This window comes from Nansenia antarctica (genome assembly GCF_963989245.1).
Source record: "Nansenia antarctica genome assembly, chromosome: 2".
Lineage (NCBI taxonomy): Eukaryota > Metazoa > Chordata > Actinopteri > Argentiniformes > Microstomatidae > Nansenia > Nansenia antarctica.
In genome coordinates, this window is record NC_137675.1 from 71,484,589 (window position 1) to 71,505,594 (window position 21,006).

Below are 21,006 nucleotides of genomic sequence, written 5' to 3' on the forward strand. Positions count from 1 at the left end.
AAATAAACAAAAATTTCTAGACAAAAAGTAATCTGCATACAGTATTGACCATGAGGACGACACGTGCAAAATGACGTGTTCATGCATATGCCAAACCATGACGAGAATCTTTGAGAGATCTGATTAGTTGGGAGCTGCTTGGGGGAGTTTCACATTTCAAATGCCCATGCCCAGCCAGCTAACTGCCACTGTGTTGAGAAATTTGAGTTAAGGTGAGTTAATTCGTATTTGTATACATGCAATATGACTTGCTTAGTTTCATAGTGTAAACAGCTGCTGGACGATTTTGTTAAGTTAGCACTAGTTTATGTTAACTAGCTTATTTGAAGCTGAAGTGGGGAAAGATCCTTGAGGTATAACGGGGTTAACTAGGGTCGGCAGTTTTAGCCAGCAGTACAGTGGCTAGTTGGTTTCTCCAGCTGGTGTTTGCCTACTTGGCAGCCTTTGTGCATTGACATCTCATCCATTCTAGCTGCAACAGTCTACAAATCCGGCCAGCCATGGATGTCAAGTTTGTCTATGATAATGATAACTACGAGATACTTGCACAAATCGGTCAAGGCTCGTACGGTAAAGTGTACAAAGCTAGAGAAGTTCACGATCTACAGCGACTCGTAGCGGTGAAGAAGTTGAACATACCTGGAGACCCAGCGAGTGGAATTCCTGCTTTCATGATCCGGGAAGTAGCGTTGTTGAAAAAACTTGAATTCTTCAATCATCCCAACATAGTAAAGTAAGTAAATATCTGAACTTGCTCTATCAAACAACAACAACAACAACAACAACAACAACAACAACAACAACATGTTGAGTAATGTTCCTGCTTTCATACAGTACAGGCCAAAAGTTTGGACACCTTCTCATTCAATGCGTTTCCTTTATTTTCATGACTATTTGGTACATTGTAGATTCCCACTGAAGGCATCAAAACTATGAATGAACACATAGGAATTATGTATTTAACAATAAAGTGTGATAACTCTGAAAAATATGTCTTATATTTTAGATTCCTCAAAGTAGCCACCCTTTGCTTTGTTGTTGTTAATAAAATATATAATAATAATATTTAATATAATATGTGTTAATAATAATATGTTATTATATATATATATATTATATTATTATTATATATTTTATTAACAACAAAAAATATATATTTTATTAACAACAAAAAAGCAAAGGGTGGCTACTTTGAGGAATCTAAAATATAAGACATATTTAGAGTTATTTCACACTTTTTTGTTAAGTACATCATTCCACATGTGTTCATTCATAGTTTTGATGCCTTCAGTGAGAATCTACAATGTAAATAGTCATGAAAATAAAGGAAACACATTGAATGAGAAGGTGTGTCCAAACTTTTGGCCTGTACTGTACATGTGTATGTTATTCATTTAAGAGAAGGAAATATTCACTTTGATTGTTGATCTGGCTACTGATAGGTTGTTCGATGTGTCTGCTGTACGGGGGCTCAGGAATCTGGACCTGACACTGGTGTTTGAGTACATTGATCAGGACCTGGCTACATTCCTCTCCAGAGTACCCTCAACTGGACTGAGCCTGGACAAAATTAAGGTGTGAACTCTGTCACATAACTGCATCTGGAAATACCTACATTGAAGTCATGTACTACTTTATAGACTACTATCATCATTATCTTGAAGTGACAAATTCAATTGTCACAGAAACAATAGCAGACATTGATTTGGGATTCTGACTACCCACTCCATGAAGTAGGCTACTGGTGTTGAATTGTATGCTCTTTTTACATACATGTGCCCTCCTATAGACAGAGAATAGAATCCTCTCATAGGAAGTGCAATGCTGCCATGCTGCTTCCTGTCTGTATAGGATGTGATGGTGCAGCTGCTGCGGGGGCTGGACTTCCTGCACACCAACATGCTGGTGCATCGCGACCTGAAGCCGGACAATGTCCTGGTCAGCAGCCGCGGAGAGGTCAAGATCGCTGACTTTGGACTGGCACGCATCTACACCTATGATATCGCCCTTACACCCTGTGTAAGTCTATGTGAAGCAGTCAGTTCCCCAGTGATTTCATAACAGGTTATACATGGTTTTGAAAGCTTTATTCATTTGCTAGTGTATCTCAGTGATCTTGGTATCAGCACCTCCCTCAACCATTCCTGCTTCACCCTGACCCTAAACGCTGGCGTGCCACAGGGCTGTCTACTGAGCCCTCTCCTCTACTCCCTCTTCACTTACGAGTATGTGCCGATGCATGATTCTAACACCATCATCAAGTTCGCAGATGACACCACGGTGGTAGGCCTGATAAGTAACAATGACAAGTCGGCCTACAGGGAGGAGGTCCAGCAACTGGCGGTGTGGTGGTGTGCTGACAACAACCTGGCCCTCAATACCAGTAAGACCAAGGATATCATTGTGGACTTCAGGAAAACTGGGGGCTACGTACACTCCCACATCTACATCAATGAGATGGAGGTGGAGCGTGTTCCCAGCTTCAAGTTCCTGGGTGTCCACATCTCCGAGGACTTCTCTTGGACCCTCAACTCCTCTTCCCTGGTCACAAAGGTGCAGCAGTGCCTATACTTCCTGAGGAGATTGAAGAAAGCCCAGCTGTCTCCCAGGATTCTGGCCAACTTCTACCGCTGCACCATTGAGAGCATCCTAACCAACAGCATCACAGTGTGGTATGGCAACTACACTGTGTCAGACTGGAAGGCCCTGCAACCGGTGGTGAAAACCACCCAGCGCATCATTGGCACCAAACTCCCTACTATCGAGTCCCTCCAGGCAGACCTGTGTCGGCGGAGGGCAGCAAGCATCATCAAGGATGCCTCGCACCCCAACCACAGTCTGTTTGATCCCCTACCATCTAAGAGACTCAAGTAGTGCAGGATCCTCAGGTCCCGTACCAACAGACTCCAGAACAGATGTAGTGAAGACAGACAGGGAAGTAAGGAGAAGAAGGGAGAGAGGGCATGTCAGCAGGGCATGGGCCAGATACGAACCCATGCCTACATGGGGCACATGTGTGCACTGTAGACCGCGGTGCTAGACCACTGGACCACCCCAGGCCACCACATACCTCTTTTTGATATATCCTCTATTTATACATCTGCATACTCCATACTGTACATAGCTACCTTAACTGTACATAGCTTACTACTATCCTCTCCTGTATATACCTCTAACTACCATACTTGCCATACTGTACCTATCACTATCACTATCATGTTTTATAGCACTATTTGCTCTTCTGCTTAGATCCTAAACTGCATGTTGTTGTCTGGTACTAATACTCTGCAATGGCAATATAGTGAATCTAATCTAATATCATTACTCTATATCACCCCCTGCTGTACTGTAGGGGGCAAAGCAGCGCATAACAGTAGAATACATTTTTATTTCATTCTCTATGTCCTACCTCTCTTTTCCCTCCCTCCTTCCCATCTATCCTCTTTCCCCCTGTCCAGGTGGTGACACTGTGGTACAGGGCTCCAGAGGTGCTACTTTACTCTGGCTACATGCCCTCAGTGGATGTGTGGAGTGCTGGCTGTATCTTCGCTGAGCTGTTCCTCTTGAGGTCAGAGGAGCTGAGCTAGGGGGTGCTTTTTAGGTGTTATAAAGAGGAAGGGCGCTTTTATGCTTAAATGCTAAACTTGAAGGTGAAGTGTGCAGTAGAGCAGTTGTTACAAAGGTGCTATTCACTGGATGTACTGGTACTGTTCACTGGTTGGGTTGCATTGTGTCTTATGCAATAATATTTACAGTAATTCCAATCCCATAGACCACTGTTCCGTGGATCCACAGAGGCTGAACAGCTCCAGAAGATCTTTGAGTGAGTTTTATCTTCCCTCCACCACGTTTGAAATATCTGTAATAATAATAACCACTTACATACAACATTTTGGCTGTGTTTTGCCTTGGCCTTGCAACTGTGGATTGAGGTTAGACTATGCCCTGTCTCATATCCCATAGGGTGATTGGCTTGCCCAGAGAGGAGGAATGGCCAAAGGAGAGCCCCATCTCCTACTCCCCTAGCTTGGCTTCAGGAGGTCCCTGCACACAGCTTCTTTCCAACCTGGGCCAGGAAGAGAGCAACCTTCTCTTTGTGAGCACTCCCACTACATGATGTTTCTCTTGCAATGCAGTGATGCAGTCATTACCATTGCGTGATCACACTCTTTATGAAGCAGTCTTTTGTTTGTCTGCAGCAATGTCTTTCGTTCAGCCCAACCAATCGGATCTCAGCCTGCAGAGCCCTGGCCCACCCTTTCCTGGCAGAATCCTAAGAGCCTCACAGCCAGAGAGGAAGTGGGGAGAAAAACTACAATGTTCCTTTTGCTTTGCTCATCTTATCTAGAATGGCCCCAATTCAATCAAATGGAGATAGCGGGTTTCCAGGATAACTGACATGTATGATTCTTCTAGTGCAGGAAGAAACCATTTTCCGTTTTAAAATGATTGTTTAGGAATTATGGCCTAGGGGTTCCTATGTGTTCTATTGTACCTACAGTTCCGGCCCTAAAGAGGTTACACTGCCCAGCAGTGCTGCTAAAAACAAATGTCGCTGAGTAAAGAAGAACAAAGAAAAGTATAATCACCCAAAACAAAGGTCTCACAATGAGAAAAATGTTCTGAAATGTATTTCTTTGCACTGTGTTTTGTCAAACGATAGCTAATTAACTTGGTGCTTGCCACAACATGACTGTAGCATCACCCAGCAGTACAGTCTAACAATGCATGGGAAAACATGTAAACTGAAACGTGGGAAGAAAAAGGAAATATTTTATCTGATCTAATGATCTGATCTAGGTACACACATTGTGTCCTACACATCAGAGCTGTATAACAAAAGGCATTGCTCATTGTTTATTGATCTTGGTTTCCACCACTTATTTAATACCAGCCCACACTGTTAATAACATTAAAGTGCTTCCGATGTTTGTGCATACGGATGGAACCAAGAGCTGCTGAAGGGCATTTTGTAGGAGAACAAGACGAGGTGTTTGCTTTCATTTATTACTGAGGGATATTGCTATTGTTTACAAGCGATATTACAAATCTCAAGCTGCTCCAAGTCAATGACACTGCTCCTTGTGCACAAAAGTTAATAAGGTATTTTTAGGTTGTTCCACCTGTACTTTTTTTTTTTTTTTGTCCAGTGTTTGGCTTATTTTTTATTTATTTTTTTACTATTGGTGTGATAATAGAATTGTTCATACTGTACTTTTGTTTTTATTGGGCATTTATAAGAGAAAGTTTTTTTGCTGCAATGTTCATAAGAATGTTACTGTTGATATTTCCATTATTCAAATGAACAGCATATGTTTACAGTTATTGAGCTTGATTTGATTACCCTCAATCTCATCAACATGAGATATATTTTTTCTAAGCAATACACATATTTTGTCTACACCATGTTTTGAATGTCTGCTTTACTATTGGAATTGTGGCATAGCCCTTGGGATAACCCAGACTCCATGACAGTGTTATTATTACACCAGGGCAGTTTAACTTCTCTTATGACCTTTGACCTCTAGTATGACACCAAAGCGTGCACCAAACTGAATCCGGTGTTGCCTTATTCTATGACAGGTTAAGATGGGAAACCTAAAAGCAAATCACAGATTTGTACTGGCATATAGCCCTGTGGGAGGTTATTCTGAGTCAGCTGTGACTGTTATTTTTAAAATCTTTATCTTTGGCCTATCAACACTGTCAATAATCACGATAATATGATATGCAGTTTTGTACACTTCTTACATACAGTACTGCAGCCATTTAAGTCTCGACAAAAAAACGTGTAAACATCCTTAAAAACATACTGTATATGATAATACTTGAAATGTTCAGAAAATGTATATAATATATATTTTTTGTTATAAGCTGTAAATGAACTTGAGCTCAAAAGGTGCAAAACGTTATGACATACTGTATATAATTGTGTGGGCACAAATGTATAAGAATGTGTATATGCGTATGAAACAGTTATACAGACACAAAAGTGTTTTACATTGTGAAGGCATTATTATATATATATATATATATATATATATATATATATATATATATATATATATATAAAAACATCTTCTCTTGACTCCATGTTTATCCTCTTGGTTTTTCTTTAATAGTTAGTATATAATAGTTATTATATAGGATAATATCAAGGACACTTCGACACATGGCCAGCCGGGGATCGAACCGCCGAACCACATACCTTGCGATCATTAGACCAGGCCAGCTCTACCTCCTGAGCCACAGCCGCCCCAGCCTGTTTGTCCTCTTGGTCTTTCTTTAACACTAGAACAGCCGTGCCTTTTTTACCTACTAAAAGAACCCCCTCTTTACAATGCTAAGCTGCTATTTACACACAACGACCACTAGTTGGCCGCCTGTAAATTAGCCTGCTTCCTACACAGAAAAACTGCAAAATAGCTTTATACTAGCTTATCCTGATGTGATTTTGAAAATGTAAGGATACTGGGGTGGTAGAACGCACATATCTAGGAAAAGTCATGAAAGGAGGGTCCTGAAATTTGATCGAGTGCAAATATATTTTAAAAAAAAATACTCACAGGGGTCAAATGGCTGATTAATAGTCAGAGTGCAACATCAGACTACTGTCTAAGCGTGGGCACATAGCAGATGTCCGCTCGCTCATCCAGTTAGCCTGTTAAGCCTGATCCCAGATCTGTATGTAACTTAAACCGACCCCTTGAACAATGATAGACAACAGGGCTCTCTGAAGCATCGACAGGTCTGAGACCAGAAGGTTGTGGCCTATGGTAGTCAGTTAGCCACAGTAGGTTGCAGCAGAGGCTGGTGGAGGTGGAACATCGGAGGACGGGCTTATTGTAATGCACGGAACGGAATGAGGAACGGTATCAAACACATCCTCCGGTTTCTACCTCCGCCAGCCTCCCCTGCTAGGTTGTGCTGGGCCACAACACAGGGGGGTTGGTTGGGTCAGAATGAGGTGGAAATATAGGTCCATCCTGACCAATGACAACCAAGGTTACAGACTGTGATCCAAGCACAAATCACCTTATTCACCCTATTCACCAATCACTACACATGAGCCTCGTATGACAGCTCTGCCACTGATGCTCACAATAACACTATCTACTAGCGTCTAAAAAACCCACTGAAACTACCAACTATGGACGATGAAGTGTACTACCTAGTACCTTCCATAGATAAGGTCTATAGGGAATGCAGGCTAGGGTTAATCAGTGATCCATTGTTAGTTTGAGTTGCCCTCTCATCCTTGGCCTGTAGGGTGGGGACACCATAAAGCAGAGATAATAATAACACATCCACTAGCAGTCATTTGATGACGATCAGCATCAATGGGCCCCCTGTAATACTTTTTGAGCCAAGGAAGTACATCACAACATGGTCTTTTGAAGTGTGTGGAGAGATGCTGGCCATGTTTTACCAGTCTGTCATGGCCAGCATTCTCTTCTACGCTGCAGTCTGCTGGGGGGAAACATCACCAAGAGGGATACCGGACGGCTGGACAAGCTCGTAAAAAAGGCGGGTTCAGTGGTGGGAAGGAGCCTGGACTCTCTGGGGACGGTGGTGGAGAGAAGGACTAAGAGTAAGCTGCTGTCCATCAGGGACAACCCCAACCACCCCCTCCATCATGTCCTCGCAGGGCAAACCAGCAGCCGCCGCAGAGGGCGGTTCATTACGATACGCTCCCGGACGGAGCGATATAAAAAATAATTTATCCCGGCTGCACTAAGACTGTTCAATGGCAACTAAAGCAGCAGTCGGGGTCAAGGCTCCTGAATTTGTATTTATTATTTATTTTAATCATCGTCATCACTTTTTAGTATTTTAGTATTTTAATATAATAACTATAGCCATCTCTTTTATCCACTTTTTTATCGTGATCTCGCTGTTTTTTATATACCGTATATGGCTGACCCAGTGTTGTTGTCTGTCCTTTATGTTGTGTTGTTATGTGTTGTTTTTAGTGGAGTGGCGTGGCAGAATGAATTTCCCCACGGGGATAAATAAGGTATCATTGAATTGAATTGAATTGAATTGAATTGAATTGAGAAGCCATCGTTCTGCCACACAAGCAAGGAGGCAATGCAAACCTCAGATGGCCGAGTACAAGCATATTTGGAAAGCTTTGTAGACTACCAGGCTGTTTGTTTTTTTCTTATTTGAAGCGTTTGACTTGTAGCAGTTCTTGTAGCAGTTCTTGTAGCAGTTCTTGTAGCAGTTCTTGCAACAGTTCTTTCTTTCTTGCATTTAAGCTGAGAGTACATAGTGATGGTGATTAACACTAAACAGTAGAAAATCAGTCCACCCCCCTGCTGTAAATGCCATTGGTTGTTAAAGTCTTGTTTTGTTTATAATAAATTGAAATGTTTGTAAACACATAACCAGTCGTTCAGAATGCTCTCATATGTGTGTAGATGCATACTGTATGCATAAGTGAGTATGGTGGTGCTTATGGGGTGTCGCTACGGGACGGATGAGCATGAAGCTGGGAGGGAAAAATCACAGTATATCCACTAGAAAAAACTAGACTACACCACTGTGTACGTCTAACAAAGTTTATTAGTGTAACGTGGACATGAGGAGTGTGATGCAGAATTAGATTCAACTGAAGTGCTTTTTAAAGATCATAACTAGCATGTGTCTGCTCTCCACACCGATAAGCTAACATACAATTAAAACCTCTGACATTTCAACCCGAACGTTTTTTGAACGATAAAAGATAAACCGCTAACCTGAATCAAGATTGGCATGAGGGTGATCCAACTGCCTCCCCCCCTGCTTTGAACAATCATAAAACATGCCCCCCCCCCCATTTCCCCTATTTCAAGCGCTCTATGAGTTCCTGTGTGAGGCCGAGGTTGAGCAGCTGCACGGTGGAGAGCTGGGCCAGGTGGGGGTGGGCCTTCAGCAGCCGCTCAAAGCACAGCTCCAGCAGGCTGGGCACGGCCAGCCAGATCTTAAACAGGGAGCCAGTCCGATTTCTCTCGTGGATGTTCACCACGCCACCGTGGATGTACATGCAGCCAGCCGGGGTGACGGCAGCACAGTGGAGGTAGGCGGGCTCCGGCATCACCGCCGGCAGTTTGGTCCACTGGAACGTCTGCAGGTTAATCTTCCACAGGTCCGCCAGGATCAGCTCCCCGTTGTACCCGCCGCACAGGAACACGTCGTTTCTCATCTGCACACAGCTGTGACCTCCCCTAGGAGCCGGGTACCCTATTGCATCATGAGGCTTGGTGGCGATCTCTTCCCACGAGTTGGTCTCCAGATTGTAGGCGTCAATCTTGTCCAGAGGGTAGTACGTCGAGCCGGCCCACCCTCCCAGGATGTAGATCCTCTGTCCGTCGTGTGCCATCTCATCCGTGTACCGTTCCCCCGGCAGGGGGTTGTTGGTCTTGAGGTGGATCCACTCCCTGGTGGTCAGGTCCAGCCTGTGTAGCTCTGTGCTGTAGTTGTACCCATGGGTTCCTCCAAACACATACAGGAAGCCGTTAATGATGGTCATGGGCTGTCCGTATATGCAATTGGGCTTCATCCCTCGGCAGTTGAGTTGCGACCACCGCTTGTACTTGACGTTGAAGACGTGGACGTCGTACCCGTGGACGTCGTACCCTCCTAATACTAACCGGTTGTTGCCGTGCAAAACGGCTGCCATGGAGGCCAGGCCTGGCATGTAGCCCTCTGTGCGGATCTGTTGCCAGGTGCTCGTGGCGAAGTGGTACTTCCACATCTGCCTGAACTCGTCGTAGTCGGGGTTGTACCCTCCGAGTCCGAACACGTACAGGTTGGTGTTGTCTGCCACCCAGCGGTGGCCGTCGCGGTGAGTAGTACCTGCTACTCGGAGAAAAGGGTCTGACAGCTTCTCGAATATATTCATCTGGTCCTCCATCGTTTCCCCAGATCCAAGTCAACAGAAGAAAAAAAACGTTACATAAAAACTAGACAGAATCCGACTAATACATGAATATGAACACTCGAAAACATTCGAAAAATGCACATCCGGGCTGTGCATCTACGGACCAATCAGAGAGCGCGCCCGCGCCCCCCGCTTCTTCCTGAAGTCCACGGTCAGCGTTTTGCTGATGTTGAAGGAGAGGTTATTTTATTTTATTTATTATTTATTTATTTATTTTATTTTATTTCATTCCCTGTCTCATCGTTGTTAGTGATCAGACCAACCACAGTGGTGTAAACTGATTCCAGATCACCGCCAAGGAGTAATCTCACTTCGCTCCAGCGGTATGATTATCGCAAAGTATGCTGGGAGCAATAGTTTAAATTCAAATAGTGGAATTTCCAATAGGATAGAGCACTTTAAAGTGTTTCGTTTGTTTAGATTCCTATTGTATTATTCCTATTTTATGTTCATGTATAGTTTAATGTAAAAAGTATTTCATTTGATGCTAACTGTCATCATTCGTCGCTTTGTTGAGACTTCAATATTAGTAGCGATATTACGCCTTTGAATACGTTTAAAATATGAGTCTATCACGTAATTTAGTGTTGTGTTCATGCAGTTGTGTTCATGTTCATGTTCAGGCATGGGCGGCGGGGGGGGAGGGGTGGGGCGACAGACAGACAGGAAGCAGACCCCGCAGGTCTTCTGTACGCCTTGGCTGCCCGCCTCCCAGATGAGGCCCGCCTCCCAGATGAGGCCCGCCTCCCGAAGGCCTTGGAAAACAGGTGTCCCTTTAATCTGGACCTCACGTCTGCTACTGGACCTGAAATTACATTTCATGTGGTCATGTGATGTAACGTGTCCCCACTGCCTTTCATTTCAGAGAGCTGAGTGTGTGTGTGTGTGTGTGTGTGTGTGTGTGTGTGTGTGTGTGTGTGTGTGTGAGTGTGTGTGTGTGTGTGTGTGTGTGTGTACTCCTCAAACATGGGTCTCAACCACCTCTTGTCCTGTCTATCTTCTTTCATACTTGAAAGGCAAGTCCACCCTGAGTCTGGTTAGTTTCGCTAACTATGAGTGGTTTGAGGAGTGGAAGGATGGGAAAGTGACCAACAGAGGGGCTGACTACAAGGAACTGAAGCAGGTCTTTATTGACTCTATTCTGGAAGTGGTGATGGAGAACTTCCCCAAAATTACCAAAGACAAGGTAAAACAACCCCTTACATATCCCATTCATACCACACCTACCTTTGTTCATAGAGTATTCTGTTTTCTTGCCAGGTAGCATTTACAGTTCATGGTAGAAGCACCTGTAACATATGTTCCCTTCAACCCTATCCCGCAAAAGATAACTTGATGCCTTGGAAATTAGTTGATGTCCCCTCTCATAGTTTTTCTTTCCTCACTCTGCCTCTAGATTATGTTTATTGACGCGGGAACCCCCATCACCAACACACACTACATTGGAGCTCCGCGGGGAGAAATTTACGGAGCAGACCATGGCACTGCTCGCTTCAGCGCTGAGCTCAATGCCACAGTGAGACCCCAGACTCCACTGAAGAACCTCTACCTCACAGGTCAGTCTCTCCACAGGGCTAACCAGGGGTCAAGTATCTTTTATAAAGGCTGGGAACATTATCAAGTGTCTGTGTCAGGATGATGTTGTGTCTATATTTGTGAATGCACTCTTAAAAGCCTATCCAGCAGATGAATATTGTCTGTGTGTTGATGGTCCCATGTGTGTGTTTTCAATCTGCAGGCCAGGACGTGTTTGCGTGCGGCTTTGCCGGGGGTCTGGCAGGGGCTCTCACATGCGGCTCTGCCATTCTCAACCGTAACCTGCACCTGGACGCCATTGCGTTAGCCAAGAAGACCAAGTATATTGACACCAAGAAGGAAGACTAACTCACTTCCAGCTGACCCCCCATCCTCAACTCAGGCTCTGACCAAGGAGGGAAAATATACCTCTGTATGGTCCCACTGTGTGACCACCTTGCTTACAAATATGAAAAAGATCTTAAATGTTCTTTCAAAGTACAAACATAATACAGTTCAGTCACGCATACTGGTATAACTCAAAGGGAAACAAATTTCACGGTAATATATTATATGTATAATATATACATTTCACTGTAATATGCATATTTAAATCATGTCAACAACAGTTTTTTTTTTAATGTTCCGACTGTTAACCATGCACCTTTTAAATGTTTTACATATCATAGTGATCAGACACATGAGGACCACGTAAGCTGTGGCAATGAACTGGTCTGTTGTATGGCTGAATGATAACCGTATCATGAATTGCCATAACTTTCATATGCCATGTAATTGTTGTTGCCAATTGAATCAGGACATTTGTTAATCATGTGCTATAATGTGGAAAGTTAAAGAATATGTTTACAGATATGGCCTTTTAAATGTACACATGTTCATTCAGCAAGAAGTGCTGAGCAGAGCAAAAGATACTCCTCAGAATACTCTACAGAATATAATTTTTTATTGAAGCTTAATTTTAACAATGAAGTTAAGTTTTTGTATACAGTCTGAAACTGCATTGCATATCATGGAAATGCTATCTTTTTTTAAAGTAAGGTCAAGATGTCTGACTTTACCCCAATTCTAAACAGTTTTGCCAAAAACTGTTGATATAATGTGGCCTCTAGACCATCATTTATATAGCTCTTGACTGTCTGCTGGACCAACAATGAACAATGTGTACTCACCTGTGGGTGAAGCTACATCACCCACTAAGTATGCATAACTAACACAAAGCTACTGTAACTACTGAATACTGTTTAATTCCAGTGATGAAGAGACTGGTGACTTGTAGTTGAAAGTGTGATCATGCCTCACATACAAGTTAACATGTGTAACTTTCTCATATTTCTAAAATGAAGCACGTAAATACCAAACATGTCTCTCTGTCAGTTTGAACAACTTCATTGTTAAAGCAACACTATATGTTCTTGTACATATTATTATTATAGCAAAATCTGCCACGGCTTCTCGTCCCCCAGTTTTGGCACTAGATACTAGGTATCTCCTGGAGAGTTCCTGCTCTGTGGGACAGTTGTTCTAGGTTTTTTCTTAATTATGGTAAGCATTCTTCAGCCAACCACTGTAGAAGTCTTCCTTGGCCTACCAGCCCGTGTGCGATTGCTTAGATCACCAGTGCTTTTTTCTTTTTAATAATGTTCCAGACTGTTGATTTTAGCAAGCCTGAGGTTTGGTTTTGTTTCTGTTTTTCATCCTAACAATTACTTCCTTGACTCTCATTGACACCTCTTTGAGCCTCATGTTGACAGACACCAACAGCAGACTCCAAGGGCAAACACAAAGTCTAAAATCAATACTAGACATTGACAGCTTTCTTATGATGTGACGGAACCTGATATAGGCTACCAGAAAAACTTATCAACCCATTTTTCCAATACTACTGGTTCACTGAAATTGGGGGACTATGTATAAAAAGGGTTGTAATTTCTAAATGGTGAAACCAATCTGAAAAAACAACCAAACATTGAATTAAAGCTACAAATCTCTACTTTAACCTCATAGTAATTGTTTGAGTTCAAATCCAAACTGTTGGGAGTATAGAGCTAAAAGTAGATGAAATGCTTCCTCTTTCCAATACATATGGAGGGAACTGTAGGACTACTGGGTCATTTTTTAAATACGGTGCCATTTAGACTTCATAACTTGTGAAAAATAAATATTTGATTTATCTATATTTTAATGTTCTATTATATAAAGGACATATCTAGCTTGCTGAAAAAGGTCGAGCTCAGGCACCTTAATTGTATTTTATTTAGAATACCCTCTGTAGTTGAATAGGGCGAGTGTCTCCAGAACAGAATGGACACATAACAGGGTGGACACTAACAGGGTGGACATTTTGAGTTAAAGTTAGCCTTTAGCCTGCCTGTGTTAGCATAATAGCTAGAATGACCATGAATACTTGATGAGGAATCTAATTTGCATTAAATACTTTTTTTTTTGAAATTATTCAATTTGATTGATCTCCTCAATATTTAGGCATAACAGGGTGGACACGTTATGGTCAACCACATTAAACTCACTGGATAAAAACATAAAAATCAGATGGTATAAGAGGTAGAAAATCACACAGCTTACAACATTTGAAATCCCCTCCACTGATGTGATGTCACCTCATGAGAGTGATGTGATTGAGAAATATGGTTTTCTTTTAAAAGGGACATTAACACAGCATAACAGGGTGGACAGTGATCACAGGGACAAGCATACAACCTTAATTTTTTGTACAAAATATTTAAAAAAATGGATAAAAACTATATTTGATTTCAATAGATATTGATCAGGAAAATGAAATAATAATAACATATTTGGAAATGTATATGTTTTTAATAGTTATTTTTTGGATTGAACTTGAATGAACAACACTGGGGACATCCCAAATCCCATACAACATATATTTACGTCTTTAACCAAAGCTTTTACAATGTAGAAAACAACAACTTAGAAGCCCATATCATTGTATTCATAATAAATAACAATTGACTATACATGAAAAACCTAATGGAATTAGTATTTGTCAACATTTAGACAAAATACAACATGATTTGTACTGGGGACGGAAAAGGCACCGTATAAAAAAAACGACCCTACTAGGAAACAAAACAAAACAAAACAACAAACACAAATAAACAAAATAAAATAAAATAAACAAAATTAAATTAAATAAACAAAAATGTCTAGACAAAAAGTAATCTGCATACAGTATTGACCATGAGGACGACACGTGCAAAATGACGTGTTCATGCATATGCCAAACCATGACGAGAATCTTTGAGAGATCTGATTAGTTGGGAGCTGCTTGGGGGAGTTTCACATTTCAAATGCCCATGCCCAGCCAGCTAACTGCCACTGTGTTGAGAAATTTGAGTTAAGGTGAGTTAATTCGTATTTGTATACATGCAATATCTTGCTTAGTTTCATAGTGTAAACAGCTGCTGAACGATTTTGTTAAGTTAGCACTAGTTTATGTTAACTAGCTTATTTGAAGCTGAAGTGGGGAAAGATCCTTGAGGTATAACGGGGTTAACTAGGGTCGGCAGTTTTAGCCAGCAGTACAGTGGCTAGTTGGTTTCTCCAGCTGGTGTTTGCCTACTTGGCAGCCTTTATGCATTGACATCTCATCCATTCTAGCTGCAACAGTCTACAAATCCGGCCAGCCATGGATGTCAAGTTTATCAACACTAGTTATGATCATCATAACTACGAGATACTTGCAGAAATCGGTGAAGGCGCGTACGGTAAAGTGTACAAAGCTAGAGAAGTTCACGATCTACAGCGACTCGTAGCGGTGAAGAAGTTGAACATACCTGGAGACCCAGCGAGTGGAAATACTGCTTTCATGATCCGGGAGGTAGCGTTGTTGCGTGAACTTGAATTCTTCAATCATCCCAACATAGTAAAGTAAGTAAATATCTGAACTTGCTCTATCAAACAACAACAACAACAACAACATGTTGAGTAATGTTCCTGCTTTCATACGTACATGTGTATGTTATTCATTTAAGAGAAGGAAATATTCACTTTGATTGTTGATCTGGCTACTGATAGGTTGTTCGATGTGTCTGCTGTACTGGGGCGCAGGAATCTGGACCTGACACTGGTGTTTGAGTACATTGATCAGGACCTGTCTACATTCCTCTCCAGAGTACCCTCAACTGGACTGAGCCTGGACAAAATTAAGGTGTGAACTCTGTCACATAACTGCATCTGGAATTACCTACATTGAAGTCATGTACTACTTTATAGACTACTATCATCATTATCTTGAAGTGACAAATTCAATTGTCACAGAAACAATAGCAGACATTGATTTGGGATTCTGACTACCCACTCCATGAAGTAGGCTACTGGTGTTGAATTGTATGCTCTTTTTACATACATGTGCCCTCCTATAGACAGAGAATAGAATCCTCTCATAGGAAGTGCAATGCTGCCATGCTGCTTCCTGTCTGTATAGGATGTGATGGTGCAGCTGCTGCGGGGGCTGGACTTCCTGCACACCAACATGCTGGTGCATCGCGACCTGAAGCCGGACAATGTCCTGGTCAGCAGCCGCGGAGAGGTCAAGATCGCTGACTTTGGACTGGCACGCATCTACACCTATGATATCGCCCTTACACCCTGTGTAAGTCTATGTGAAGCAGTCAGTTCCCCAGTGATTTCATAACAGGTTATACATGGTTTTGAAAGCTTTATTCATTTGCTAGTGTATCTCAGTGATCTTGGTATCAGCACCTCCCTCAACCATTCCTGCTTCACCCTGACCCTAAACGCTGGCGTGCCACAGGGCTGTCTACTGAGCCCTCTCCTCTACTCCCTCTTCACTTACGAGTATGTGCCGATGCATGATTCTAACACCATCATCAAGTTCGCAGATGACACCACGGTGGTAGGCCTGATAAGTAACAATGACAAGTCGGCCTACAGGGAGGAGGTCCAGCAACTGGCGGTGTGGTGGTGTGCTGACAACAACCTGGCCCTCAATACCAGTAAGACCAAGGATATCATTGTGGACTTCAGGAAAACTGGGGGCTACGTACACTCCCACATCTACATCAATGAGATGGAGGTGGAGCGTGTTCCCAGCTTCAAGTTCCTGGGTGTCCACATCTCCGAGGACTTCTCTTGGACCCTCAACTCCTCTTCCCTGGTCACAAAGGTGCAGCAGTGCCTATACTTCCTGAGGAGATTGAAGAAAGCCCAGCTGTCTCCCAGGATTCTGGCCAACTTCTACCGCTGCACCATTGAGAGCATCCTAACCAACAGCATCACAGTGTGGTATGGCAACTACACTGTGTCAGACTGGAAGGCCCTGCAACCGGTGGTGAAAACCACCCAGCGCATCATTGGCACCAAACTCCCTACTATCGAGTCCCTCCAGGCAGACCTGTGTCGGCGGAGGGCAGCAAGCATCATCAAGGATGCCTCGCACCCCAATCACAGTCTGTTTGATCCCCTACCATCTAAGAGACTCAAGTAGTGCAGGATCCTCAGGTCCCGTACCAACAGACTCCAGAACAGATGTAGTGAAGACAGACAGGGAAGTAAGGAGAAGAAGGGAGAGAGGGCATGTCAGCAGGGCATGGGCCAGATACGAACCCATGCCTACATGGGGCACATGTGTGCACTGTAGACCGCGGTGCTAGACCACTGGACCACCCCAGGCCACCACATACCTCTTTTTGATATATCCTCTATTTATACATCTGCATACTCCATACTGTACATAGCTACCTTAACTGTACATAGCTTACTACTATCCTCTCCTGTATATACCTCTAACTACCATACTTGCCATACTGTACCTATCACTATCACTATCATGTTTTATAGCACTATTTGCTCTTCTGCTTAGATCCTAAACTGCATGTTGTTGTCTGGTACTAATACTCTGCAATGGCAATATAGTGAATCTAATCTAATATCATTACTCTATATCACCCCCTGCTGTACTGTAGGGGGCAAAGCAGCGCATAACAGTAGAATACATTTTTATTTCATTCTCTATGTCCTACCTCTCTTTTCCCTCCCTCCTTCCCATCTATCCTCTTTCCCCCTGTCCAGGTGGTGACACTGTGGTACAGGGCTCCAGAGGTGCTACTTTACTCTGGCTACATGCCCTCAGTGGATGTGTGGAGTGCTGGCTGTATCTTCGCTGAGCTGTTCCTCTTGAGGTCAGAGGAGCTGAGCTAGGGGGTGCTTTTTAGGTGTTATAAAGAGGAAGGGCGCTTTTATGCTTAAATGCTAAACTTGAAGGTGAAGTGTGCAGTAGAGCAGTTGTTACAAAGGTGCTATTCACTGGATGTACTGGTACTGTTCACTGGTTGGGTTGCATTGTGTCTTATGCAATAATATTTACAGTAATTCCAATCCCATAGACCACTGTTCCGTGGATCCACAGAGGCTGAACAGCTCCAGAAGATCTTTGAGTGAGTTTTATCTTCCCTCCACCACGTTTGAAATATCTGTAATAATAATAACCACTTACATACAACATTTTGGCTGTGTTTTGCCTTGGCCTTGCAACTGTGGATTGAGGTTAGACTATGCCCTGTCTCATATCCCATAGGGTGATTGGCTTGCCCAGAGAGGAGGAATGGCCAAAGGAGAGCCCCATCTCCTACTCCCCTAGCTTGGCTTCAGGAGGTCCCTGCACACAGCTTCTTTCCAACCTGGGCCAGGAAGAGAGCAACCTTCTCTTTGTGAGCACTCCCACTACATGATGTTTCTCTTGCAATGCAGTGATGCAGTCATTACCATTGCGTGATCACACTCTTTATGAAGCAGTCTTTTGTTTGTCTGCAGCAATGTCTTTCGTTCAGCCCAACCAATCGGATCTCAGCCTGCAGAGCCCTGGCCCACCCTTTCCTGGCAGAATCCTAAGAGCCTCACAGCCAGAGAGGAAGTGGGGAGAAAAACTACAATGTTCCTTTTGCTTTGCTCATCTTATCTAGAATGGCCCCAATTCAATCAAATGGAGATAGCGAGTTTCCAGGATAACTGACATGTATGATTCTTCTAGTGCAGCAAGAAACCATTTTCCGTTTTAAAATGATTGTTTAGGAATTATGGCCTAGGGGTTCCTATGTGTTCTATTGTACCTACAGTTCCGGCCCTAAAGAGGTTACACTGCCCAGCAGTGCTGCTAAAAACAAATGTCGCTGAGTAAAGAAGAACAAAGAAAAGTATAATCACCCAAAACAAAGGTCTCACAATGAGAAAAATGTTCTGAAATGTATTTCTTTGCACTGTGTTTTGTCAAACGATAGCTAATTAACTTGGTGCTTGCCACAACATGACTGTAGCATCACCCAGCAGTACAGTCTAACAATGCATGGGAAAACATGTAAACTGAAACGTGGGAAGAAAAAGGAAATATTTTATCTGATCTAATAGGTACACACATTGTGTCCTACACATCAGAGCTGTATAACAAAAGGCATTGCTCATTGTTTATTGATCTTGGTTTCCACCACTTATTTAATACCAGCCCACACTGTTAATAACATTAAAGTGCTTCCGATGTTTGTGCATACGGATGGAACCAAGAGCTGCTGAAGGGCATTTTGTAGGAGAACAAGACGAGGTGTTTGCTTTCATTTATTACTGAGAGATATTGCTATTGTTTACAAGCGATATTACAAATCTCAAGCTGCTCCAAGTCAATGACACTGCTCCTTGTGCACAAAAGTTAATAAGGTATTTTTAGGTTGTTCCACCTGTACCTTTTGTTTTTTTGTGTCCAGTGTTTGGCTTATTTTTTAATTTATTTTTTACTATTGGTGTGATAATAGAATTGTTCATACTGTACTTTTGTTTTTATTGGGCATTTATAAGAGAAACGTTTTTTTGCTGCAATGTTCATAAGAATGTTACTGTTGATATTTCCATTATTCAAATGAACAGCATATGTTTACAGTTATTGAGCTTGATTTGATTACCCTCAATCTCATCAACATGAGATATATTTTTTCTAAGCAATACACATATTTTGTCTACACCATGTTTTGAATGTCTGCTTTACTATTGGAATTGTGGCATAGCCCTTGGGATAACCCAGACTCCATGACAGTGTTATTATTACACCAGGGCAGTTTAACTTCTCTTATGACCTTTGACCTCTAGTATGACACCAAAGCGTGCACCAAACTGAATCCGGTGATGCCTTATTCTATGACAGGTTAAGATGTGAAACCTAAAAGCAAATCACAGATTTGTACTGGCATATAGCCCTGTGGGAGGTTATTCTGAGTCAGCTGTGACTGTTATTTTTAAAATCTTTATCTTTGGCCAGCGCTGCATCTTTCCCTCTTGTTGCCTAATTTGTACAAGGACTTCTGCCCCTTCAGTCAGTTGCCCCTTTCAATGTATTCTGGTCGTGTCTCCTGTCAATGTAAGTGAATGGTAAAGGGCCTTTCTCTATACTTTGCCCCAATGTCCTTGTTACATGTTATGTGTACACTGAACAGAGGGAGGCAGTGTTGTAACAGAGTAAAAGTGAGTTCAGGCTATGTTTTGGCATAAACTAAACAAAAAAAGTAAAATGCTACAAAGGACATTTCTTGAATTCACCTTCTTTAGGGGATTCATATTCGACTGATTTTGATTTAAGTGATCCATTCTAAATCTATACGTTTACTTAAGTGTAGTTATCACCTTTTGGGGGTGTATTGATTGTTATTGACAGCTCGTTAATGTGTGTGTATGCTGACTGGACCTGTGCCAGACTCTATAGTGTCTCTTCTCTTAGCTTTTGCCCCTGCTTTTGGAATGCTGGAGCGTCGTTGTGGGAGGGGGTTATATTTGTAACGGGACAGGCAAGCGCTCGCCCTAAATGGGCTTTGACGCTCTCTCCGTTGCGGCGCACCAATGCCCATGCCGTTGATCCCAAACACAGCCGGTTCCTTAACGATCCTAGTGCATGTAAGTAGTGACGATGCCCTCTATCGAATATCCTCTATCTGATTTACAGAGTTATGATTAAGCGGTGTTTGTTGTTGTTTTTCTTGATGTAAATGACAGCTTTCAAGTCAGTCTTTCTGAGAGCGACTCTTTGCACAACTCATTACACTCACAGTATCCCACATTGCATTGGACTCAGTGAAGTAGCTTCTGAGGTTGTATTTCTTTAAACATTGTCTATATTATTTATTTAGCTTATAATTATAATCGTAAGACTTTTAATACTTTTTAAGAGCTTACTCTGGTTGGAGAAACGGTGGGCACAATTTGCGCACGAATGCCGTGGCGAAGAGAGACCCCCGAATAGTGCCGATTAATATATCTGTAATGTAGACTTTCACCATAACGATAAGACTATACATATAAAGCCTTGACTTAACTTATTGTATATGACCTACCCAACGTTTGGCTTGCACCGTGTTTGCATAGGGAAATGCAGTGGCTTCTTTACAGTAGTCATGTTTGCTTATTATGGTGAAGCTGGTGGTAAATGATGAGTTATCAGCTGAGATCATTCATACCCATGTTCATTTGCTTTACATGATATGATGCTATGAGAATGTACTCTTTGTATTGTCATT

At 42.5% G+C, this 21,006-nt stretch overlaps 4 protein-coding genes across 4 annotated transcripts; 3 read left to right on the forward strand and 1 right to left on the reverse strand.

Annotated features, from left to right (window-relative positions):
- Window positions 1-500: 500 nt before the first annotated feature.
- Window positions 501-4,277, forward strand: LOC308150552 (cyclin-dependent kinase 6-like; the record flags this gene model as incomplete). The annotated part of the gene is made up of 7 exons (XM_080523370.1): window positions 501-733; window positions 1,443-1,575; window positions 1,852-2,019; window positions 3,459-3,568; window positions 3,773-3,823; window positions 3,964-4,096; window positions 4,200-4,277. The coding sequence occupies 7 exons, from the start codon at window positions 501-503 to the stop codon at window positions 4,275-4,277; spliced, it is 906 nt and encodes a 301-aa protein (XP_080379496.1).
- Window positions 4,278-8,827: 4,550 nt separating this feature from the next.
- LOC308150553 (kelch domain-containing protein 10-like) lies at window positions 8,828-9,898 on the reverse strand (the record flags this gene model as incomplete). The annotated part of the gene is made up of 1 exon (XM_080523371.1): window positions 8,828-9,898. The coding sequence occupies one exon, from the start codon at window positions 9,896-9,898 to the stop codon at window positions 8,828-8,830; it is 1,071 nt and encodes a 356-aa protein (XP_080379497.1).
- A 1,137-nt stretch (window positions 9,899-11,035) lies between these two features.
- Window positions 11,036-12,058, forward strand: LOC308151056 (all-trans-retinol 13,14-reductase-like). Its single transcript, XM_080523871.1, has 3 exons — window positions 11,036-11,111; window positions 11,322-11,481; window positions 11,664-12,058. The coding sequence occupies exons 1-3, from the start codon at window positions 11,079-11,081 to the stop codon at window positions 11,807-11,809; spliced, it is 339 nt and encodes a 112-aa protein (XP_080379997.1). The 5' UTR covers window positions 11,036-11,078; the 3' UTR covers window positions 11,810-12,058.
- Window positions 12,059-15,122: 3,064 nt separating this feature from the next.
- Window positions 15,123-18,346, forward strand: LOC308150554 (cyclin-dependent kinase 6-like; the record flags this gene model as incomplete). Its single annotated transcript, XM_080523372.1, has 7 exons — window positions 15,123-15,364; window positions 15,512-15,644; window positions 15,921-16,088; window positions 17,528-17,637; window positions 17,842-17,892; window positions 18,033-18,165; window positions 18,269-18,346. 7 exons carry the CDS (start codon window positions 15,123-15,125, stop codon window positions 18,344-18,346), a joined length of 915 nt encoding a protein of 304 aa, XP_080379498.1.
- Window positions 18,347-21,006: the final 2,660 nt, after the last annotated feature.